General features: G+C 44.9%; 1 protein-coding gene across 1 annotated transcript in view; it reads right to left on the minus strand.

Annotated features, from left to right (window-relative positions):
* ALPK3 (alpha kinase 3) overlaps positions 1-26,608 on the minus strand; it is a 213,605-nt gene that overhangs the window by 49,656 nt on the left and 137,341 nt on the right. Inside the window, exons 7-8 of the mRNA XM_077264220.1 lie at positions 20,190-22,266; positions 4,494-4,641 (exon numbers count right to left, since the gene is read on the minus strand). Coding sequence (XP_077120335.1) covers positions 4,494-4,641; positions 20,190-22,266 — 2,225 coding nt within the window. The remainder of the gene's footprint in view (positions 1-4,493; positions 4,642-20,189; positions 22,267-26,608) is intronic.

Below are 26,608 nucleotides of genomic sequence, written 5' to 3' on the forward strand. Positions count from 1 at the left end.
TTGAGAGCTATAATTTTTCCATATTTTTGTCCACAGTCATGTGAGGTCTTGTTTTTTACGGGACAAGTTGATGTTTTTTATTGGTACCATTTTCGGGCTCATGACGTTTTTTGATCGCTTTTAATTCAGATTTTTGTTAGGTAGAATGAACAAAAACCAGCAATTCATGAATTTCTTTTGGGGGGCGTTTATACCGTTCCGCGTGTGGTAAAATTGATAAAGCAGTTTTATTCTTCAGGTTAGTACAATTACAGCAATACCTCATTTATATTTTTTTATGTTTTGGCGCTTTTATACAATAAAATGTATTTTAGTTTTTTGCGGGACAAGATGACATTTTCAGCGGTACCATGTTTATTTATATCCGTCTTTTTGATCACGTGTTATTCCACTTTTTGTTTGGCGGTATGAAAATAAAACATTGTTTTTTGATCCTTTTTTTTTTTTTTTACGGTGTTCACTGAAGGGGTTATCTAGTGGGACAGTTTAATAGGTCGGGTTGTTACGGACGCGGCGATACTAAAAATGTGTACTTTTTTTTTTTTATTTACATAAAGAAATGTATTTATTGGAACAATATTTATTTATTTATTTTTCTTTATTTAGTAATTTTTAAAAAATATTTTTATACAGTGTAACTTTTTTACATTGTCCCAGGGTGGGACATCACTATATAAAGTCAGATCGCTGATCTGACACTTTGCAGAGCACTGTGTCAGATCAGTGATCTGACAGGCAGTGCTGGAGGCTTGCCAGCGCCTACTCTCAGCAGGCATTGACAAGTCGCCTCCCTGCAGAACCCGGAAGGACCCTGTGGCCATCTTGGATCCGGGGGCCTGCAGGAAGGAGACGCTTGGAACATCGCGTTGTTCTGAGGGTCTCAGGGAAGCACTCAGGGAGCCCCCTCCCTGAGCGAAGCTGACACCCAGCCGCGATCACATATGACGTACTATACCGTTGATGGTCATACGGGCCCAGGTCTCCTCGATGGGATAGTACATCTAATGTCAGAAAGGGGTTAATAAAACATAAAAAGTTACCAGGACATGAGGCACATTGATGATAATCCATCAATGTGTGACATTAACCTGTATTTCAGCCTATATTATTGTGTGTGCATCTGTACTGGGAAATTCCTCTTGTGTACATCAAATTAACCTATGTTGCTTTTCGTTACTAAAGAACAGCACTTCTCTTCACCTTCTGAAGGGTTTCACTTACATGAAGTTGTCTGTGGCTGGATTCAAGTAAACTATGCCATAGACAATGGAATACAGGAAAAACATAAGTATCAATACATAATTTGGTGTATGCAACCAGAAACCGTATACCATACATTGATATCTCTGAGATTAAAAAGTAATCTCTGAGATTAAAAAGTACAACATAAAAGATGTATACATAAAAAAGTATAAAAGTTCAATATGTAGTTAAATCGCATTTCAACTTCTAGCCTTTTCCCAGCAAACTAAGGATGGATTCAAACTTTAGTATTTCGCAGATCAAATACAAGTGCTTCTCACAAAAGTAGAATATCATTAAATAGATAATTTATTTCAGTTCTTCAATACAAAAAGTGAAACTCATATTATAGAGTCTAGTGATGAGCAAGTATACTCGTTGCTAGGGTTTTCCCGAGCATGCTCGGGTGGTCCCCGAGTATTTCGGCGTGCTCAGGGATTTAGTTTATGTCGACGCAGCTGCGTGATTTGTGCCTGCTAGACAGTTTGAATACATGTGGGGATTGCCTAACAAACAGGCAATCCCCACATGTATTCAACCTGTGTAGCAGCCGCAAATCATGCAGCTGCGTCGACATAAACTAAATCCCCGAGCACACCGAAATACTCAGAGACCACCCCAGCATGCTCGGGAAAACCCTAGCAACGAGTATACTCGCTCATCACTAATAGAGTCATTACATCAGAGTGATCTATTTTAAGTGTTTATTTCTGTTAATGTTGTCGATTATGGCTTACAGTCAATGAAAACCCAAAACTCATTATCTCAGTAAATTATAATACTTTACAACATCAGCTTGAAAAATAATTTTAAAATCCGAAATGTTGGCCTACTGAAATGTATGTTCAGTAAATGCACTCAGTACTTGGTCAGGGTTCCTTTTGCATCAATTACTGCATCAATGAGGTGTGGCATGGAGGTGATCAGTCTGTGGCACTGCTGAAGTGTTATGGAAGCCCAGGTTGCTTTGATAGCATCCTTCAGCTCGTCTGCATTGTTGGGTCTGGTGTCTCTAGTCTTCCTCTTGACAATACCCCATAGATTCTGTATGGGGTTAAGGTCAGGTGAGTTTGCTGGCCAATCAAGCACAGTGATACTGTTGTTTTAAACCAGGTATTGGTACTTTTGGCAGTGTGGACAAGTGCCAAGTCCTGCTGGAGAAATTTCCATCTCCAAAAAGCTTGTTGGCAGAGGGAAACATGAAGTGCTCTTAAATTACCTGCGCTGACTTTGGTCTTGATAAAGCACAGTGGACCTACACCTGCAGATGACATGGCTCCCCAAACCATCACTGATTGTGGAAACTTCACACTAGACCTCAAGCAGCTTGGATTGTGTGCCTCTCCACTCTTCCTCCAGACATTATGAGATTCCCTTTTTGTCATGAAGAACTGAAATAAATTAACTTTGATGATATTCTAATTTAGTGAAAAGCACTTGTAAGCACCATGATGCGTTGATCATCTGATCCAAGCTCAATAGTGTCATAGGTATATATAATGATACCAGTCTTTCATATAGGCATATACGTGGCAGTAAAACTTGGGTCAGGAGACCTGCAATTGTTCTGCACATTGTCTCATCTTATGCATTGCTTATATAGCGCTAACATATTCCACAGCACTTTACATACATTATCTTCACTGTCACCAATGGGGTTAAAAATCTAAAATTCCATATTCATTTTTCTCACTTATATGTTACCATTAATTCCATAGCACTCTAGATTCCCAATTAGTATGTCTTTGGAGTGTGGAAGGACACAGAATACCCAGAAGAAATCCGCATATAACATACAAGGCTCTTTGCAGATGTTGTCCTTGGTGGGATTTGAACCAATGACCCTAGTGCTACAAAGCAGCATTGCTAACCACTGAGCCACCCTGCTGCCAATTGAGGTTTGTACTCAAACTGTGAAACATGGATGTATGAATCAACCTAAACATTATTCTGGCGGTAATTCCCGACAGAGTTATTCACATGAATAAAGCTGACTAAGTTACTATGGTCACCTTCCTGGAAGTATTGGTTTTGAGCAGCAAAATTCACTTCCCATATTTGCAAAAAATAAAAGCAACTATTGACTTCTTTTACATAATTTATAAAGCATATCATATAACTACAGTTGCAGCAGAGGGAGGATATATCCCGGGGGGGTGGTGGGATTAGGAAGAGAGGGAATATTTCTCTTATATCAGTAACCACCTCATAGATAAGCTTACATGAGCACAACTTTATTTTTTATATCTATTTACAATTTTATCTATGTTTTGCTTGTTACATAGTATATGATTTGTAGTGTTGAGCATTCCGATACTGCAAGTATCGGGTATCGGCCGATATTTGCGGTATCGGAATTCCGATACCGAGATCCGATACTTTTGTTGTATCGGGAATCGGTATCAGGATCGATATAATGTGTAAAATAAAGAATTAAAATAAAAAATATTGATATACTCACCTCTCCGACGCAGCCTGCACCTTACTGAGGGAACCGGCAGCCTTCTTTGCTTAAAATGCGCGCGTTTACTGCCTTCCGTGACGTCACGGCTTCTGATTGGTCGCGTGCCGCCCATGTGACCGCGACGCGACCAATCACAAGCCGTGACGTAATTTTCAGGTCCTGAATGCCTAATTCTAGGCATTCAGGACCTGAAAATTACGTCACGGCTTGTGATTGGTCGCGTGCCGCCCATGTGACCGCGACGCGACCAATCACAAGCCGTGACGTAATTTTCAGGTCCTGAATGCCTAATTCTAGGCATTCAGGACCTGAAAATTACGTCACGGCTTGTGATTGGTCGCGTCGAGGTCACATGGGCGGCACGCGACCAATCAGAAACCGTGACGTCACGGAAGGCAGTAAACGCACGCATTTTAAGCAAAGAAGGCTGCCGGTTCCCTCGGTTAGGTGCAGGCTGCGTCGGAAAGGTGAGTATATCAATATTTTTTATTTTAATTCTTTATTTTACACATTAATATGGATCCCAGGGCCTGAAGGAGAGTTTCCTCTCCTTCAGACCCTGGGAACCATCAGGGATACCGTCCGATACTTGAGTCCCATTGACTTGTATTGGTATCGGGTATCGGTATCGGATTAGATCCGATACTTTGCCGGTATCGGCCGATACTTTCCGATACCGATACTTTCAAGTATCGGACGGCATCGCTCAACACTAATGATTTGTAGTTGCTCAGTTCGTGAATGGAAGATCATGATGCCATAGAGATAACCAAATGATAAATATTACCTTCTCTTTATTTTTGTCATCTGAATTTCATCTTTGTACCAGGTTATGTTTGAATCACTTAAAATATTGAAGAACTGACACCAGAGTTTTAAATTCCCAGAGGCATCAGAAAATTGCTCTGCCCGGATCTTCCGAATCACCTGTGGAGCTAAAGAAGAATATTGAGAAGATTATATAATACTTTTGAAATATATTCATCTGAACATTTAAGCTGGCCATACACAAATTAATAAAGTCTGCTTAACCTTCTGAATTTGCGCATCAGCTGACGTTCTGTAAGGGCCTACTAACTCTACCCTGGATTTCAATTACAATATATGCAGTGAGTATGGAAACTATTCAGACCCCTTTAAATTTTTCACTCTTTGTTTCATTGCAGCCATTTGGTAAATTCTAAAAGTTCATTTTTTTCACATTAATGTATACTCTGCACCCCATCTTGACTGAAAAAACCCCCAGAAATGTAGAAATTTTTGCAAATTTAATAAAAAAGAAAAACTGAAATATCACATGGTCATAAGTATTCAGACCCTTTGCTCAGACACTCATAATTAAGTCACATGCTGTCCATTTCCTTGTGATCCTCCTTGAGATGGTTCCACTCCTTCATTGGAATTCAGCTGTGTTTAATTAAACTGATAGGACTTGATTTGGAAAGGCACACTGCTGTCTATGTAAGACCTCACAGCTCACAGTGCATATCAGACCAAATTAGAATCATGAGGTCAAAGGAACTGGCCAAGGAGCTCAGAGACAGAATTGTGGCAAGGCACAGATCTGGCCAAGGTTACAACAGAATTTCTGCAATACTGAAGGTTCCTAAAAGCGCAGTAGACTACATAATCTTTAAATGGAAGAAGTTTGGGTCCACCAGAAGTCTTCCTAGACCTGGCCGTCAAGCCAAACTGAGCAATCATGGGGGAAGAGCCTTGGTGAGAAAGGTAAAGAAGAACCCCAAGATCACTGTGGCTGAGCTCCAGAGATGCAGTAGGGAGATGGGAGAAAGTTCTACAAAGTAAACGATCACTGCTAAAAAACACATGAAGGACTCCCAGACTATGAGAAATAAGATTCTCTGGTCTGATGAGACAAAGATAGACCTTTTTGGTGATAATTCTAAGCGGTATGTGTGGAGAAAACCAGACACTGCTCATCAAGTGCCCAATACAATCCCAACAGTGAAACATGGTGGTGGCAGCATAATGCTTTGGGGGTGTTTTTTTGCAATCAAACAAAGAGTGAAAAATTTAAAGGGGTCGAAATACTTCCCATACCTACTGTATACTGTACGTGATTTTATTCAGTTACATAACTATGCAATGAATTACATTCTTTTGAAATCAATGTCAGAAGATATTGGTCTTTATAATTAAAGGGTTGGTCCGGTAACTAAAATGTCCTTTCAAAATAATTATCTTTACACCCTAACCACCTTGGTAATTATCTTTATTACACAACCATATTACCATACACTTCTCCTTATCTATCTAATCCATAAATGTTTTTTTTTACTTCACTTCGTTTCCCATCAATGTGAATATTGTGAAACCTATAAGGTTAAATTCCCTTCTTTTTGATCCCCAAATCAGTAGCTCTATCAGAGCTTACTTCTGAAGATCTGTAAAATGAGATTCATTCGGGAGTATGTGCTGACGGGGCCATTGACTGAAATTATGCAGATGAAGTTACAGTGTGCACTGTCGGACAGAATTTTCAGCCACATCCATTTATTTGAAGCAGGCATCAAAACACAATCGACCACGCCTTGGTGCCTACTTAATTTAGGCAGATACAGCTGATAATGATATCCGATAGAGCACACCAGTGTCAGACTGAAGAACATTGGGTCCACCAGATGACTTGATTCTGAGGGCCCACCTTTCATGTATACAAAACCAATGCATTATCATTAAAGTGGCTTTTCGGACCTAGACTGCTTTCTATCAGGCACTGTATCAAGTGGTATAGCCATAAGATACAGAATGCTAGGATTCGGCACTACTTGCTGATTCGATTGGTTATCACGTGATTGCTCAGATACTGCTGAAAACCAGATGGTGGAGCTTGGTTGTCCCCCACTCCAGAGCCCCATAGCAGCTGCAAGGTTTGCACTATAAACTCTCCTGAAGTAGAAGCCATGGCCCTCCGGAGGATTCTCAGGTTCTCTGGTGGGCCAGTCCAATCCTGGAGCAAAGACAGACTCTGAATGCATTTTGACAGTTAATGGCACCTGTTAGCACATGCGCGCCAATCCCATTTTCCAGGGTTTTAACATAACCCTTGACAGAGTCACAAACATGGGGATCAAGTGCAATGTGAACGAGGCCTTAGACTTACACACTTTTGCACCTATATTGTGCTTGGCCACAAACAAATACTTATCCCAAAAGGAGATTTCAATACCCTGTGTGACAAGTTTCTACATGATTTGAAATTTAATTCAGTTCCTGAAAATTCTGAACATGTCTATTTATAATGGTCAGATAGTACACTACACCCTGAGAACATACTTTATTAAGCAGTATGACAAAAAAAAGCACGAGGCCAGTAAATTAACTGAAAGGTATGTGTATTTACGTCATATGGTTAGTACTCCAACTTCTCTTATTTCATCAGGTGACCACTTCCCTTATTCTTATGGGATTGTATGTGTTCCATTTGTGAACATAGCATTATACAGTTCCTATATGGACTATGCTTAGAGGGTGTTACATTACTGTTATGGATTCATGCAATTGTTTTTAAATGTTTTTAACGTTTGTAGTGTGCTTTTTGGTGTTCTAATAAACTGTTAGGGCTAGCGGAACGCACCGAGTAAATATAGATGTTATTATTGGTGCGTTCGCAGCCCGGGGTCCACTGTGCAGGAGGAACCTGCTGCTAGCAAATGACGGCACTATATGGCGGTTTAAGCGACCTGTGTTACTTCACAGAGTCGCATGGAAACAAGACCCTGTGCCCTGTTAACCCCACAGGAGTTCACAGCTAACTGCCGAGCTGAAGGCAGTCTGTGGTCACACACACATACAATCTCCTCACCGGAGAAGCCGGTTGTCTAGGGGCTTATTTCAGCTGGGGCCCTAGATCCACACACACAATCTCCTCGCCGGAGGTGCCGACATTCTAGGGGCTTATTTCAGCCGAGTCCCTGAACACACACATAAATGTGACCACACTGGCGCATGCACAAAACTGATTCAATACTAGCGCATGGCCGTGCAGCCATGAGAACCTTAAATAGCTGCAGCAAGAACAGGACATTCCTAGAAGTACCAATGAGAGGCTGCTACAGAGCCTGAGCACCTTCAGGACCTTCCTGGAGGACCAATGGCCTTAGCTGCAGTATCTGAACATGTGACCCTCGATCTCCACTGAGAGATCTTACTCTGGGCATGCTCAGAATGAGAAAAGCAGGACTTAGTCCCAGAAGCGTCTGCTCGCCGCTGCCCAGTACTGGCTTTAATGGCAGAAGCTGGAAAAGCAGCAGTAACCCTTTGGACAGAGTAAGACTGAGCAAGACGCTGGGACTGACGTCTCTGCTGAGCAGGCTCCACTGCGGCTGGAGAAGGATGGGAGACCGCAGCGGAGATGGCTCGAGATTCCCCCTGTGCAGAGGCGGGATCTCGACCCCTAACATTACCCCCCTCCTAGGACCCCCCCCCCTTGGACCTCACTACGTTCAAAGGCAGCAATGAGCTGCAGAGCTCGAATATGCTCAGCAGGCTCCCAGGACCTGTCCTCTGGGCCATAACCCCTCCAATCCACCAAATAACATTTTTTGCCACGTACCACCTTGCACCCCAAGATAGCGTTCACCTCGTAATCATCCGAAGACGAACCCGATGTCCCAGCAGATGACTCGGAAAACCGGGACATGAATACGGGCTTCAAGAGGGACACATGAAAGGTGTCGGTGATACCCAGGCGTGGCGGAAGGGCCAAACGGTAGACCACAGGGTTAACCTGTTCGAGGACCTTGAAAGGACCCAAGTAGCGAGGTGCAAACTTAGTGGACTCAACTCGCAGCCTGATGTTACGGGCGGAGAGCCACACTAAATCGCCAGGAGCAAAGGTCGGAGCGGGGCGCCGATGTGTATCGGCGGAGGACCTCATTCTCTCCTTGGAGGCCCGAATGGCATCCTGAGTGCGGTCCCAAATGTCCCGTGCCTCCGCAGCCCAGTCTGCCACCCTGGAGTTGGCGGAAGACACGGGCATGGGCACAGGTACCCGCGGATGCTGACCATAGTTAAGGAGGAATGGAGTCTGTCCAGTGGAGTCAGCTACAGCATTGTTCAGTGCAAACTCTGCCCATGATAGCAAATATGCCCAGTCATCCTGCCTGGCTGAGACAAAATGTCGCAGATATGTGACCAAGGTCTGGTTGGCCCTCTCTACCAACCCATTCGTCTCGGGATGATACGCAGAAGAGAGATTCAACTCAATACTGAGAAGATGACAAAGCTCTCTCCAGAACCGAGACGCAAACTGGGGACTCCGGTCACTGACAATTTTGTCCGGCATACCGTGTAGACGGAAGATGTGCTTTATAAACAACGCTGCCAAGGCCCGTGCAGAAGGTAGCCGGGGAAGCGGCACCAAGTGCACCATCTTAGAAAAATGATCGGTGATAACCCAAATGATGGTACAGCCACGAGACTTGGGCAAACCCACCACAAAGTCCATCCCGACCATCTCCTAGGGCCTGTCTGCAGGGGATATAATAACCCAGCTGGCCGTTGTCGAGAAGACTTATTTTTGGCGCAGGAGACACACGTCCGAATATAGTCTCCGACGGCACGGACCATATGTGGCCACCAGTACGTTCTCGCCAGCAGCTTAGATAGATGTCCTTTTAGTCCCAAAGTGCCCAGCCACTCTGGACGAATGATCCCAAGAGAAAACCTCCAGTCGCAAATTTGCTGGCTCAAAAGTCCTACCCGGGGGCACAGACTCAAGCGAAACCGGAGCCACGGTCCTCAGACTCTCAGAAGGGAAAATAAGCCGAGGTTCCTCCTCCTCCGCTGATGACACTACGGAGCGGGAGAGAGCATCGACACGAATGTTCTTCTCCCCGGAGAGAAAATGGAGGGTGAAATGGAACCGGGAGAAGAACAGGGACCATCTGGCCTGGCGAGAATTTAACCGCTGGGCAGTCTGAATATAGACCAAATTCTTGTGGTCGGTGAAAACTTGGAAAGGAAAACGAGCCCCCTCCAAGAGATGTCTCCACTCCGAGAAGGCCAACTTCATAGCTAGCAACTCCCTGTCCCTGATGGAATAATTCCTCTCTGCCGATGTGAAGGTCTTAGAGAAAAAGAAGCAGGGATGCTTCTGACCTTGAGCATCCTTTTGGAATAGGACTGCTCCAGCACCGACAGATGAGGCATCCACCTCCATTATGAAAGGTTTATCTACATCGGGGCGATGTAGAATGGGAGCGCTAGCAAAGTGGGACTTAATAGAGAGGAAGGCCTTGGAGACCTCTTCTGACCACAATTTGGGATTTGCTCCCTTTTTGGTGAGGGCAACCAAAGGAGCTACCAAAGTTGAGAAGTGGGGAATGAACTGGCGATAGTAGTTTTAATGAACCCCATAAAGCGCTGCACCGCTTTGAGAGAATGGGGTTCCTGCCAGTCCATCACAGCCTGTAGCTTGGCAGGATCCATAGCCAATCCTTGGGCCGAGATGATATAGCCCAGGAAAGGCAAAGACTCCTGCTCAAACACACTTCTCCAACTTGGCATAGAGGGAATTTGCCTGTAGGAGGTTGAAGACTTTGCACACATCTCTCCGGTGGGAGTCTATATCTGGAGAGTAGATGAGAATATCATCCAGGTAGACTACCACCGAGGTGGAGAGCATATCCCAGAAGATATCGTTTACAAAGTCTTGGAAAACGGCTGGGGCATTACAGAGCCCAAAGGGCATCACCAGATACTCATAGTGCCCATCCCTGGTGTTAAAAGCCGTCTTCCATTCGTCCCCCTCACGGATGCGAATCAGGTTGTAAGCACCCCGTAGATCTAGTTTAGTAAACACTCTTGCTCCCCGAAGCCTGACAAAAAGCTCAGATATCAGGGGCAGAGGGTACTTGTTCTTAACGGTGATGGCGTTAAGACCCCTGAAATCAATGCATGGACGTAAAACCAAGATAGTCAGGAGTAATCAGAATAGCACTGAATACATCGACAGCCGGCAACAAGTGGAGGTAAAGCAGAGCTAAATAGGAACCTCCCTAGAGAATAACGAGGCAGCTGATCCTACCACAGCCTCGCAAGATAACAAACAAAGCCACCAGGGGGAGCCCAAAAATAAAACTCACGCAATACCACCTGTGACCACAAGAGAGAGCCCGAAAACAGAGTTCACAACAGTACCCCCCCCTTGAGGAGGGGTCACCGAACCCTCATCAAAACCCCCAGGGCGATCAGGGTGAGCCCCATGGAAGGCACGAACCAAATCGGCCGCATGAACATCAGAGGCGACAACCCAGGAATTATCCTCCTGACCATAGCCCTTCCACTTAACCAAATACTGAAGCCTCCGTCTAGAAACACGAGAATCCAAGATCTTCTCCACCACGTATTCCAATTCACCCTCAACCAGCACAGGGGCAGGAGGCTCAATCGAAGGAACCACAGGCACCACATACCTCCGCAACAATGACCGATGGAACACATTATGAATAGCAAACGATGCTGGGAGGTCCAGGCGAAATGACACAGGGTTAAGGACTTCCAAAATCTTATAAGGACCGATAAACCGAGGCTTGAACTTAGGAGAGGAGACCTTCATAGGAACAAAGCGAGAAGACAACCACACCAAGTCCCCAACGCGAAGTCGGGGACCCACACAGCGACGGCGGTTGGCAAAGCGCTGAGCCTTCTCTTGTGACAGCTTCAAATTGTCCACCACATGATCCCAAATCTGATGCAACCTATCCACCACAATATCCACTCCAGGACAGTCAGAAGGCTCCACCTGACCCGAGGAAAAACGAGGATGAAACCCCGAATTACAAAAAAAAGGAGAAACCAAAGTAGCAGAACTAGCCCGATTATTAAGGGCAAACTCGGCCAATGGCAAAAAAGTGACCCAGTCGTCCTGATCAGCAGAAACAAAACATCTTATATAAGTTTCCAAGGTCTGATTAGTTCGCTCGGTTTGGCCATTCGTCTGAGGATGGAAGGCCGACGAAAAAGACAAATCAATGCCCATCTTAGCACAAAAGGTCCGCCAAAATCTAGACACAAACTGGGATCCTCTGTCGGAAACAATATTTTCAGGGATCCCGTGCAAACGAACCACATTTTGAAAAAACAGTGGAACCAACTCGGAGGAGGAAGGCAATTTAGGCAAGGGCACCAAATGGACCATCTTAGAAAAATGATCACACACCACCCAGATGACAGACATTCTCTGAGAGACAGGGAGATCTGAAATAAAATCCATGGAAATGTGCGTCCAAGGCCTCTTCGGGACAGGCAAAGGTAACAACAAACCACTGGCACGAGAACAGCAAGGCTTAGCCCGAGCACAAATTCCACAAGACTGCACAAAGGAACGCACATCCCGCGACAAGGAAGGCCACCAAAAGGACCTGGCCACCAAATCTCTGGTACCAAATATTCCAGGATGGCCCGCCAACACCGAAGAATGAACCTCGGAAATTACTCTACTGGTCCATCTATCTGGGACAAACAGTCTATCCGGTGGACAACGATCAGGTCTATCCGCCTGAAACTTCTGCAACACTCGTCGCAAATCTGGGGAGATGGCGGACAAAATCACCCCTTCTCTGAGGATACAAACCGGCTCTGAATCTCCAGGAGAGTCAGGCACAAAACTCCTAGACAGAGCATCAGCCTTCACATTCTTCGAACCAGGCAGGTACGAGACCATAAAATCAAAACGAGAGAAAAACAACGACCAACGAGCCTGTCTAGGATTCAGCCGCTTGGCCGACTCGAGATAAATCAGATTTTTGTGATCAGTCAAGACCACCACACGATGCTTAGCTCCCTCGAGCCAATGTCGCCACTCCTCAAATGCCCACTTCATAGCCAACAACTCCCGATTACCGACATCATAATTCCGCTCGGCAGGCGAAAACTTTCTTGAAAAGAAAGCACATGGCTTCATCACAGAGCCATCAGAGCTTCTCTGCGACAAAACAGCCCCCGCTCCAATCTCAGAAGCATCAACCTCGACCTGGAAAGGAAGAGAGACATCTGGCTGACATAAGACCGGAGCAGAAGAAAACCAGTGCTTCAGCTCCCGAAAGGCCTCCACAGCCGCAGGAGACCAATTAGTAACATCAGAACCCTTCTTGGTCAAATCCGTCAAAGGCTTAACAACACCAGAAAAATTAGCGATGAAGCGACGGTAAAAATTAGCAAAACCCAAGAACTTCTGAAGACTCTTAACAGATGTAGGCTGAGTCCAGTCATGAATAGCCTGAACCTTGACTGGGTCCATCTCAATAGTAGAAGGAGAAAAAATGAAACCCAAAAAAGAAACCTTCTGGACTCCAAAAAGACATTTTGAGCCCTTCACAAATAAAGCATTGGCACGCAGGACCTGAAACACCATCCTGACCTGCTTAACATGGGACTCCCAATCATCAGAAAAAAACAGAATATCATCCAGATACACAATCATAAATTTATCCAGATACTCGCGGAAGATGTCGTGCATGAAGGACTGAAAGACAGAAGGAGCGTTAGAAAGTCCAAAAGGCATCACCAAGTACTCAAAGTGGCCTTCAGGCGTATTAAATGCAGTTTTCCATTCATCCCCTGCTTAATACGCACAAGGTTATAAGCACCACGAAGATCTATCTTGGTGAACCAACTAGACCACCTAATGCGAGCAAACAGATCAGATAACAATGGCAAAGGATACTGAAATTTGACCGTGATCTTATTTAGAAGGCGATAATCAATACAAGGTCTCAGGGAACAATCCTTCTTAGCCACAAAAAAGAACACCGCACCAAGAGGGGAGGAGGAGGGGCAAATAAGTCCTTTCTCCAAAGACTCCTTTATATAACTCCGCATAGCAGCATGCTCCGGCACTGACAAATTGAAGAGTCGTCCCTTAGGAAACTTACTACCAGGAATCAAATTTATAGCACAATCACAATCCCTATGAGGAGGTAGAGAACTGAGTTTGGGCTCATCAAATACATCCTGGTAGTCCGACAAAAACGCAGGGACTTCAGAAGGAGTGGATGAAGCAATTGACACCACAGGAGCGTCGCCATGAATTCCCTGGCAACCCCAACTTGACACAGACATTGCTTTCCAATCCAGGACTGGATTATGAGTCTGCAACCATGGCAGACCCAACACGACGACATCATGCAAATTATGCAGTGCAAGAAAGCGAATCACCTCCTGATGAACAGGAGTCATGCACATGGTCACTTGCGTCCAGTACTGAGGTTTATTCATAGCCAATGGTGTAGCATCAATTCCCCTTAGTGGAATAGGGAATTTTACAGGCTCCAAAACAAAACCACAGCACCTGGCAAATGACAAATCCATCAGACTCAGGGCAGCACCTGAATCCACAAAAGCCATAACCGGGTAAGATGACAGGGAACAAATCAGGGTAACGGACAAAATGAACTTAGGCTGTAAAGTACCGATGGTGACAGACTTATCAATCTTTTTTGTGCGCTTAGAGCATGCTGAGATAACATGAGCTGAGTCACCACAGTAAAAGCACAACCCATTTTGCCGTCTATAATTTTGCCGTTCACTTCTGGTCAGAATTCTATCACATTGCATAGACTCAGGTGTCTGTTCAGAAGACACTGCCAAATGGTGCGCAGGTTTGCGCTCCCGCAAACGCCGATCAATCTGAATGGCCAGAGTCATTGACTCATTCAGACCTGCAGGCGTAGGGAACCCCACCATGACATTCTTAATGGCTTCAGAAAGACCTTTTCTGAAATTTGCAGCCAGGGCACACTCATTCCATTGAGAAAGCACCGACCATTTCCGAAATTTCTGGCAATACACCTCTGCTTCATCTTGCCCCTGAGAGAGGGCCAACAAAGCTTTTTCAGCCTGGTTCTCAAGATTAGGTTCCTCATAGAGCAATCCAAGGGCCAGAAAAAAGGCATCCACACTGAGCAATGCAGGATCCCTTGGCGCCAATGCGAAGGCCCAATCTTGAGGGTCGCCGCGCAAGAAAGAAATAATAATCTTAACTTGCTGAACGGAATCACCAGAGGAACGAGGTTTCAAAAAAAGAAACAACTTGCAATTGTTCTTAAAATTCAGGAACCTAGATCTATCTCCAAAAAACAACTCCGGAATAGGTATTCTAGGCTCTGACATAGGACTGTGAACAACAAAATCCTGAATACTTTGTACCCTTGCAGCAAGATGATCTACACTGGAGGCCAAACTCTGGATATCCATGTCAGCAGCTGAACTCAGAGCCACACCAAGATTAAGAGGAGGAGAGAGGCTAGACACACAGCAGCTAGACACACAGAAACAAAAAAAAAAACAACTCAAGGCTTCTCTTCTCCTGCTTCTGCCATGCAACTAACACTTTATAGGCCGGCTGTACTGTTATGATCCTAGTGGCAAGGATCGCAAATCTGACTAGCTAAGAAACTGAACCGACGACTAGCTCTGGGGAAGTGGTAACTGAATTGACCGCAACCTGATCCTATCCGCAAACAACTATAAGTAGCCGTGGAACGTTACCTGGAAATCCTAGACGTCTCGTCACGGCCTGAGAAACTGACTATTCCTAGAGAGAAAGTAAGTCCTCACTTGCCTCAGAGAAATGACCCCCAAAGATATAGAAAAGCCCCCCACAAATATTAACGGTGAGTTAAGGGGAAAGCACATACGCAGAGATGAAATAGATTTAGCAAATGAGGCCCACTAACACTAGATAGCAGAAAATAGGAAGAGAACTGTGCGGTCAATGAAAAACCCTATTCAAAATATCCACGCAGAGATTGCTCGAGACCCCGCACCAACTAACAGTGCGGGGGAAGCAACTCCGTACCCCAGAGCTTACCAGCAGCAAGAAATCACATATTAGCAAGCTGGACTAAACTCATCATAAACAGAAATCATATTGCAGACAGATGAGCAAAAAATAATCAAACAGAACTTAGCTTCTCATGAAGAGACAGAAAACCAAGATAGTCAGGAGTAATCAGAATAGCACTGAATACATCGACAGCCGGCAACAAGTGGAGGTAAAGCAGAGCTAAATAGGAACCTCCCTAGAGAATAACGAGGCAGCTGATCCTACCACAGACCCGCAAGATAACAAACAAAGCCACCAGGGGGAGCCAAAAAATAAAACTCACGCAATACCACCTGTGACCACAAGAGGGAGCCCGAAAACAGAGTTCACAACAGATGAGGGCTTTATCCGACCACTCCAGCTCAGATGCTAAGGTGCGGAAGTGGACGGCAAAAGGACGAGCCCTGAGTCAATGCCAACAGTTGGAGCGCTGTATCATGGGTGACTCGAGGTCCTAAAAAGACCTGTTTCAGAGTGCTCAGAAACAGCGGAGCACTCTGCACCACATGATCACCACGCTCCCACAGCGGCGTAGCCCACTCCAACGCCCTGTCCGACAGGAGGGACATAATGAATCCCACCTTTGCCCGCTCTGTAGGGAAACGTGCAGCCAGAAGCTCGAGGTGTATTGAGCACTGACTCACGAAACCCCTACAAGATTTGCCATCACCAGAGAATTTTTCTGGCAGCGGGAGGCGAGATAGGGTCGGAACAGGAGTGGCAGTGGACAAAGTTGCTGCAGCCACGCTAGCAGCCTGAACAGCTACTGCAGTAACATCCACAGCTGAGGTTGTGCGCTCGAGAGCTGCCAACCTACCCTCCAGCTGCTGGATGTACCGCAAAGATTGCTGTTTGTCCGCCATTGCTAGCCAGACCCTGGCGCTAGTATTATGTTAGGGCTAGCGGAACGCACCGAGTAAATATAGATGTTATTATTGGTGCGTTCACAGCCCGGGGTCCACCGTGCAGGAGGAACCTGCTGCTAGCAAATGACGGCACTATATGGCGGTTTAAGCGACCTCTGTTACTTCACAGAGTCGCACGGAAACAAGACGCTGTGCCCTGTTAACCCCACAGGAGTTCACAGCTAACTGCCGAGCTGAAGGCAGTGTGTGGTCACACACACATACAATCTCCTCACCGGAGAAGCCAGTTGTCTAGGGGCTTATTTCAGCCAGGGCCCTAGATCCACACACACAATCTCCTCGCCGGAGGTGCCAGCATTCTAGGGGCTTATTTCAGCTGAGTCCCTGAACACACACATAAATGTGACCACACTGGCGCATGCACAAAACTGATTCAATACTAGCGCATGGCCGTGCGGTAATGAGAACCGTAAAAAGCTGCAGCAAGAACAGGACCTTCCTAGAAGGACCAATGAGAGGCTGCTGCAGAACCTGAGAACCTTCAGGACCTTCCTGGAGGACCAATGGATTTAGCTGCAGTATCTGAACATGTGACCCTCAATCTCCACTGAGAGATCTTACTCTGGGCATGCTCAGAACGAGAAAAGCAGGACTTAGTCCCAGAAGCGTCTGCTCGCCACTGCCCAGTACTGGCTTTAATGGCAGAAGCTGGAAAAGCAGCAGTAACCCTTTGGACAGAGTAAGACTGAGCAAGACGCTGGGACCAACGTCTCCGCTGAGCAGGCTCCACTGCAGCTGGAGAAGGATGGGAGACCGCAGCAGAGATGGCTTGAGATTCCCCTTGTGCAGAGGCGGGATCTCGACCCCTAACATAAACTTTTTCTATATTTTGACTATTTGTCAGGTGTAGTGTTGAGCGATACCGTCCGATACTTGAAAGTATCGGTATCGGAAAGTATCGGCCGATACCGGCAAAGTATCGGATCTAATCCGATACCGATACCCGATACCAATACAAATCAATGGGACTCAAGTATCGGACGGTATTCCTGATGGTTCCCAGGGTCTGAAGGAGAGGAAACTCTCCTTCAGGCCCTGGGATCCATATTAATGTGTAAAATAAAGAATTAAAATAAAAAATATTGCTATACTCACCTCTCCGACGCAGCCTGGACCTCACCGAGGGAACCGGCAGCGTTCTTTGCTTAAAATGCGTGCTTTTACTTCCTTCCGTGACGTCACGGCTTGTGATTGGTCGCGTGCCGCCCATGTGGCCGCGACGCGACCAACCACAGCAAGCCGTGACGTAATTTTCAGGTCCTCAATGCCTAATTCTAGGCATTCAGGAATTTAAAATTACGTTCCGGCTTGTGATTGGTCGCGTCGCGGTCACATGGGCGACGCGACCAATCACAAGCCGTGACGTCACGGGAGGCAGGAGACGCGCGCATTTTTTAAATTACGTCACGGCTTGTGATTGGTTGCGTGCCACCCATGTGACCGCGACGCGACCAATCACAGCAAGCTGTGACGTAATTTCAGGTCCTGATGCCTATTTCTGCATTGAGGACCTGAAATTACGTCACGGCTTGCTGTGATTGGTCGCGTCGCGGTCACATGGGCGGCACGCAACCAATCACAAGCCGTGACGTAATTTTAAAAATGCGCGCATCTCCTGCCTCCCGTGACGTCACGGCTTGTGATTGGTCGCGTCGCCCATGTGACCGCGACGCGACCAATCACAAGCCGGAACGTAATTTTAAATTCCTGAATGCCTAGAATTAGGCATTGAGGACCTGAAAATTACGTCACGGCTTGCTGTGATTGGTCGCGTCGCGGCCACATGGGCGGCACGCGACCAATCACAAGCCGTGACGTCACGGAAGGAAGTAAAAGCGCGCATTTTAAGCAAAGAACGCTGCCGGTTCCCTCGGTGAGGTCCAGGCTGCGTCGGAGAGGTGAGTATAGCAATATTTTTTATTTTAATTCTTAATTTTACACATTAATGTTGTTTCGATACCGATACCCGATACCACAAAAGTATCGGATCTCGGTATCGGAATTCCGATACCCCCAAGTATCGTCCGATACCCGATACTTGCGGTATCGGAATGCTCAACACTAGTCAGGTGTGCACACCATCATTTGTTTGGTCTTATCTCGTCTTTACATTGTTCCAGTTATCCAAACAAGGTTTTGCACCCTATCAACAACATTTTTTTATTACATGTTCCCTTGAGAGATTAAGGTGAAGGTGCGCCCTATTTCTTTCTAGTTATTATATACATGAAGTAAGTGACATAGTGAATCTGAAGAACTATACTACATTTGTAATTTGTAGGTATTTACTAACATTATAAATATTATACCTACTACATATTGGGATAAGATCTTGGAGATGGGAATACCCCTTTGATCATAACTCCTTAAAGGGAAGCTGTTAACACCAACAGGTTTCATTTGATATATAATGTATATATATTTGTATTGCACATAAATCTGGTTCCTGAAACATCAAATAGTCAATAACATTTTTTGTATAAGTTTCCTATTTTGTCCAAAAAGTCAATGGAACCGTCAATATAGAAGAAGTGGAGCAAGGTGCATGTGATGCACAATCCCTCACAATTAATCATCAATTAAGAATGTGTTACCACCATTTTTGCTAACATGCCACACAAAAATGTGCATTTTTATCTTATTTAAAAAAGTTTTAAATTTCTCTAGATACAAAATTACAGTTTTTATATAAGATGTGCTGTGAAATTCATGGTTTAAAATACACTCACCGGCCACTTTATTAGGTACACCTGTCCAACTTCTTGTTAACACTTAATTTCTAATCAGCCAATCACATGGCGGCAACTCAGTGCATTTAGGCATGTAGACATGGTCAAGACAATCTCCTGCAGTTCAAACCGAGCATCAGTATGGGGAAGAAAGGTGATTTGAGTGCCTTTGAACGTGGCATGGTTGTTGGTGCCAGAAGGGCTGGTCTGAGTATTTCAGAAACTGCTGATCTACTGGGATTTTCACGCACAACCATCTCTAGGGTTTACAGAGAATGGTCCGAAAAAGAAAAAAAATCCAGTGAGCGGCAGTTCTGTGGGCGGAAATGCCTTGTTGATGCCAGAGGTCAGAGGAGAATGGGCAGACTGGTTCGAGCTGATAGAAAGGCAACAGTGACTCAAATCGCCACCCGTTACAACCAAGGTAGGCCTAAGAGCATCTCTGAACGCACAGTGCGTCGAACTTTGAGGCAGATGGGCTACAGCAGCAGAAGACCACACCGGGTACCACTCCTTTCAGCTAAGAACAGGAAACTGAGGCTACAATTTGTACAAGCTCATCGAAATTGGACAGTAGAAGATTGGAAAAACGTTGCTTGGTCTGATGAGTCTCGATTTCTGCTGCGACATTCGTATGGTAGGGTCAGAATTTGGCGTAAACAACATGAAAGCATGGATCCATCCTGCCTTGTATGGAGCATCTTTGGGATGTGCAGCTGACAAATCTGCGGCAACTGTGTGATGCCATCATGTCAATATGGACCAAAATCTCTGAGGAATGCGTCCAGCACCTTGTTGAATCTATGCCACGAAGAATTGAGGCAGTTCTGAAGGCAAAAGGGGGTCCAACCCGTTACTAGCATGGTGTACCTAATAAAGTGGCCGGTGAGTGTATATCCCTTAAAATAGTAAATTCTCTAACCTACATTGTTAATGCCATTGAAAAACAAATAGGAAACGAGTTTCAATGAACTCACCTTTATAGGGATCATTGACCTTTTTGGTTTCCATAGGCTGTGTCTCATCTTTGGATGTATGACTCATAACTTTTGATTCCTGAGAAGTAGAATTTGTCTTTTCTTTATCTATATCTTCTTCGTATATCTTGGGAACTTCCAACATTGCCATTCTTCTTATTGTCCCAGGGGAACGTTTTTCAACAGGGGGAGACTGAGTGCTCAAGAGAGAACTGTTCCTTCTAGATAGTCCAGGAGACACATTGGGGCTCTCTTTTCTAGAAGGAGGTGTAAGGGAACTTGTATTTCCAGTCTCTTCGTTATCCAGTTGTCTAGCCTTGTTGAGATATATTTTACGACGTGCACCAGAAGCCAGTTCCTCTGGTGTAGCCGAGGGAATCAGACATAAATTTTCAGTAGACCTCCATTTGCGGCTACTATCTCTCTGAGGCTCAGAAAGCATACTTCCTAGGGTTTTTTCTGCTGGTAGACTTCCAACAACAATGGAAGGAACAGTTAATGCAACTGTAGGATCTGTACCTGAAGCTATTTTAGCTGCTATTCTCCTTGATGTTGCTGGACTAAAACTTAGATCTTCTTTGCTTAAAATAGTCTTCTCTGGCAAGCCTTTTGAACTCCGTCTAGGGGCTATTGGACTTTGTGGTGCACTCTCAACTTGGTGTATAATGTCTTCTCTTTTTGATAGTTCACTAATTCGTCTAGGAATGGTTGGACTGGTTTGCAAGGAATCCACATTCTGTACCATATCTTCTTCTGAGGCTGGAGTCATTTTACCTGATGTGGAATTGGAATGCATACTCTCAGTACTTTTTGGTGAGTCACTATCTTTGCCATATTCATACATCTTTCTGGGGCTTGGTGGACTTAAGCTCATCTGGGGTGAATGCATTTCTACGGGTGAACCTGGCTGAATATCACCCACATTTCTTTGACTTTTTTCATCTATCTTATCTACTTCTGCAGTTTTTAAATGTAATAACATTAGCAGTGAGTTCTTAAGTGTTGTAACCAAACCATGATCTTGCTTTTCTTTCTGTTTAGACACATTATCATGTTCAACTTTCTGACTGTCTTGATGGGAAGTAGTGATAAGTGGACTGATAGGTATATGTACCTCAGGTCCTGCCTCTTTTTGGGATGAGGTTGTGGTTTCTGGTACCTCTGGCACCACTAAATCTTGGATGATTTTGTGTTCTTTTTGTGGTATAATTTGGATTCTTTCTACTTCATACTCTCCCTCTGCCTGGGGTGAAGTCATTGGAGACTTCTCAGAATTAGGGTCTACAGAACTACCAACATTACTTGCTACTCCAACCTCCAGAGCTTTTTTCACATCACGAAGAAGTGTTACTACAGACTGATCAGCTTGCTCTTTTGGTTGCAACTGTGAACTTGGTAGCAACTGTGAACTTTCACCAGAAATATCAATATGTAGGCTCTTATTAGGGATTTGTGAAATATTTACTTCTTTTTGAATCTCTCCCATTACTGTATTAGTTAAAGTTGTATTGTTTTCCGTTTTAACAGAGTTTAGATTTTCTGACTCCTTTGCTGCTTCACTGAAAGAGCCAACAGGTTGTCCAACTACAATTGATTCAGCCACTCCTTCTGTGGTTCTCTTTGTAACCTCTACCTTCACATCCTCCAACATTTCCACTTCACTGGTATGTGCAATATGTTCTGTCAACCGGTCATCAGAGATTTCCTTGCCCACACATGAAACGTTTTCACTTACAACATCTCTAATCTCCCTTAAAACTTCTACAGATTCAGTCACTGGTTTCATAACATCCATTTGTTGGATGTCAGCTAAACGTCCATCTTTAACATTTGATCTTTCCTCTAAACTACATTCCATGAAAGAGTCTAAGGACTTATCCTCAATTGTTTGTGACTGTCCATTATGTTCAGTATTATTTAAATCTGGTGTTACTTCTAATTCTGTAGACAGGTCTGTCTCCATATACACTGGAACTGGTGAACTTGAACTTTTCAATACACTGATCTCTTTCTCAGATTTTTCTTGTATTTCTACATTCTTCACGTCATCGGTGTCTCCATCTGAGAGTTTACTTATCTAAAAGTAATACATTTATATATCAATATCACATGAAAGTTATATGAAACTTCCACATTTATATATGGATACTAAAACAACAACAATAAAAAAATAAATGTTATCCTACACAAGTGGTCAAAATTGTTGGTGCCCCTCATTTAATGACAGAAAAACCCACAATGGTCACAGAAATAACTTGAATCTGACAAAAGTAATAATAAATTAAAAATCTGTGAAAATGAACAAATGAAAGTCAAAAATTGCTTTTCAACCATGCTTGCACAGATTTAAAAAAAAAATAAAACTCATGAAATAGGCCTGGACAGCAATGATAGTACCCTTAACTTAATATTTCGTTGCACAACCTTTTGAGGCAATCACTGCAATCAAACGATTCCTGTAACTGTCAATGAGACTTCTGCACCTCTCGACAGGTATTTTGTCCCACTCCTCAAGAGCAAACTGCTCCAGTTGTCTCGTGTTTGAAGGTTGCCTTTTCCAGACGGCATGTTTCAGCTCTTTCTAAAGATGCTCAATAGGATTTAGGTCAGGGCTCAAAGAAGGTACTTCAGAATAGTCCAGTGTTTTCCTCTTAGCCATTCTTGGGTGTTTTTAGCTGTGTGTTTTGGGTCATTATTAGTGTTGAGCATTCCGATACCGCAAGTATCGGGTATCGGCCGATACTTGCGGTATCGGAATTCCGATACCGAGATCCGATACTTTTGTGGTATCGGGAATCGGTATCGGATCCATATTACTGTGTAAAATAAAGAATTAAAATAAAAAATATTGATAAACTCACCTCTCCGGAGGCCCCTGGACATCACCGCTGGTAACCGGCAGCCTTCTTTGCTTAAAATGAGCGCATTTAGGGCCTTCCATGATGTCACGGCTTCTGATTGGTCGCGTGCCGCTCATGTGACCGCCACGCGACCAATCACAAGCCGTGACGTCATTCTCAGGCCCTAAACTCCTCATTCTAGGAATTTAGGACCTGAGAATGATGTCGCGGCTTGTGATTGGTCGCGTGGCGGTCACATGAGCGTCATGGAAGGCCCTAAACGCGCTCATTTTAAGCAAAGAAGGCTGCCGTTACCAGCGGTGATGTCCAGGGGCCTCCGGAGAGGTGAGTATATCAATATTTTTTATTTTAATTCTTTATTTTACACAGTAATATGGATCCCAGGGCCTGAAGGAGAGTTTCCTCTCCTTCAGACCCTGGGAACCATCAGGATACCTTCCGATACTTGGTGTCCCATTGACTTGTATTGGTATCGGGTATCGGTATCGGCGATATCCGATACTTTTCTGGTATCGGCCGATACTATCTGATACCGATACTTTCAAGTATCGGACGGTATCGATCAACACTAGTCATTATCCTGTTACAAGACCCATGACCTGCAACTGAAACCAAGCTTTCTGACACTGGGCAGCACATTTCTCTCTAGAATCCCTTGATTGTGCTGAGATTTCATTGTACCTTGCACAGATTCTAGACACCCTGTGTCAGAAGCAACAAAGCAGCCCCAGAACATAACAGAGCCTCCTCCATGTTTCACAGTAGGGACAGTGTTCTTTTCTTGATATGCTTAATTTTTCCATCTGTGAACATAGAGCTGATGTGCCTTGCCAAAAAGTCCCACTTTTGTTTCATCTGTCCATAGGCTATTCTCCCAGAAGCTTTGTGGCTTGTCAACATGAAGTTTGGCAAGTTCCTGTATGGCTCTTTTATGATTTTTTTCAACAATAATGTCCTCCTTGGTAGTCTTCCATGAAGTCTATTTTGGCTCCGACAACTACAGATGGTGCAATCTGACACTGATGTTCCTTGAGCTTGAAGTTCACCTTTAAACTGTTTAGATTTTTTTCTGGGGTCTTTTGTTACCATTCGTATTATCTCTCTCTTTGATTTGTCATCAATTTTCCTCCTGCGTCCACGTCCAAGGCTACAGTCCCATGGATCTTAAATTTCTGAATAATATGTGCAACTGTAGTCACAGGAACATCAAGCTGCTTGGAGATGGTCTTATAACTAGTGTTGAGCGATACCGTCCGATACTTGAAAGTATCGGTATCGGAAACTATCGGCCGATACCGGCAAAGTATCGGATCCAATCCGATACCGATACCCGATACCAATACAAGTCAATGGGACTCAGGTATCGGACGGTATTCCTGATGGTTCCCAGGGTCTGAAGGAGAGGAAACTCTCCTTCAGGCCCTGGGAACCATATTAATGTGTAAAAGAAAGAATTAAAATAAAAAATATCGCTATACTCACCTGTCCGACGCAGCCTGAACCTCAGCGAGGGAACCGGCAGCGTTGTTTGTTTAAAATTCGCGCTTTTACTTGGTTACGTGAGGTCCCGGCTTGTGATTGGTCAGGGCGGCCATGTTGCCGGGACGCGGACCAATCACAGCAAGCCGTGACGAAATTACGTCACGGCTTGCTGTGATTGGTCCGCGTCCCGGCAACATGGCCGCCATTAACCAATCACAAGCCGTGACGTCACGGGAGGCTGGACATGCGTGTATTTTGAAAAGCGCGCGTGTCCAGCCTCCAGTGACGTCCCGGCTTGTGATTGGTTAATGGCGGCCATGTTGCCGGGACGTCACTGGAGGCTGGACACGCACGCTTTTCAAAATACGCGCATGTCCAGCCTCCCGTGACGTCACGGCTTGTGATTGGTTAATGGCGGCCATGTTGCCGGGACGCGGACCAATCACAGCAAGCCGTGACGTAATTTCGTCACGGCTTGCTGTGATTGGTCCGCGTCCCGGCAACATGGCCGCCCTGACCAATCACAAGCCGGGACTTCACGTAACCAAGTAAAAGCGCGAAATTTAAACAAACAACGCTGCCGGTTCCCTCGCTGAGGTCCAGGCTGCGTCGGACAGGTGAGTATAGCGATATTTTTTATTTTAATTCTCTTTTTTACACATTATTACATTAATGTTGTTGCGATACCCGATACCCGATACCACAAAAGTATCGGATCTCGGTATCGGAAATTCCGATACAGCAAGTATCGGCCGATACCCGATACTTGCAGTATCGGAATGCTCAACACTACTTATAACCCTTAGGGTACCGTCACACATTGAAATTTTCATCGCTGCGACGGCACGATTCGTGACGTCGCAGCGTCGTATAATCATCGCTCCAGCGTCGTAGACTGTGGTCACACGTTGCAATCACGGCGCTGGAGCGATGCCGAAGTCCCCGGGTAACCAGGGTAAACATCGGGTAACTAAGCGCAGGGCCGCGCTTAGTAACCCGATGTTTACCCTGGTTACCAGCGTAAACGTAAAAAAACAAACAGTACATACTCACCCGTCGGTGTCCTTCAGGTCCCTTGCCGTCTGCTTCCTGCTCTGAGTGCAGCCGTACAGTGAGAGCAGAGCGCAGCACCGCTGTGATCTGCTCTCACTTTCCGGCCGGCACTCAGAGCAGGAAGCAGACGGCAAGGGACCTGAAGGACACCGATGGGTGAGTATGTACTGTTTGTTTTTTTACGTTTACGCTTGTAACCAGGGTAAACATCGGGTTACTAAGCGCGGCCCTGCGCTTAGTTACCCGATGTTTACCCTGGTTACAAGCGAAGACATCGCTGGATCGCTGTCACACACAACGATCCAGCAATGTCAGCGGGTGATCAAGCGACGAAAGAAAGTTCCAAACGATCTGCTACGACGTACGATTCTCAGCAGGGTGTCTGATCGCAGTAGCGTGTCAGACACAGCGATATCGTAACGATATCGCTAGAACGTCACGAATCGTAACGTCGTAGCGATGGAAATTTCAATGTGTGACGGTACCCTTACCTTTAACATGTACAGGAACAACCAGCTGCTTGGAGATGGTCTTATAACATTTACCTTTAACATGTTTATCTATAATTTTCTTTCTAATCTCCCGAGACAACTTTTCCTTCGCTTTCTCTGGTCCATGTTGGGTGTGATATACACCATGTCCCGAAACAGCACAATGAGTATCGTTAGCCCTATATACAGGCCCACTCACTGATTCCAAGATTGTAGACACCTGTGATGCTAGTTAGTGGACACACTGTGATTTAACAAGTCCCTTTTGTCACATTATTTTCAGAGTTACCATCATTACTGTCCAGGCCTATTTCATGAGTTTTATTTTTTTTTTTTTAAATTCTGTGGAAGCATGGTTGAAAAGCAATATCTGACTTTCATTTGTTCATTTTCATAGATTTTTAATTTATTATTACTTTTGTCAGATTCAAGTTATTTCTCTGACCATTGTGGGCTTTTCTGTCATTAAATGAGGGGCACCAACAATTTTGACCAACTTAAATATATAACAAGCACACTGATGGATTTTCAG

Source organism: Ranitomeya variabilis, chromosome 5 (assembly GCF_051348905.1).
Source record: "Ranitomeya variabilis isolate aRanVar5 chromosome 5, aRanVar5.hap1, whole genome shotgun sequence".
Classification (NCBI taxonomy): Eukaryota; Metazoa; Chordata; class Amphibia; order Anura; family Dendrobatidae; genus Ranitomeya; species Ranitomeya variabilis.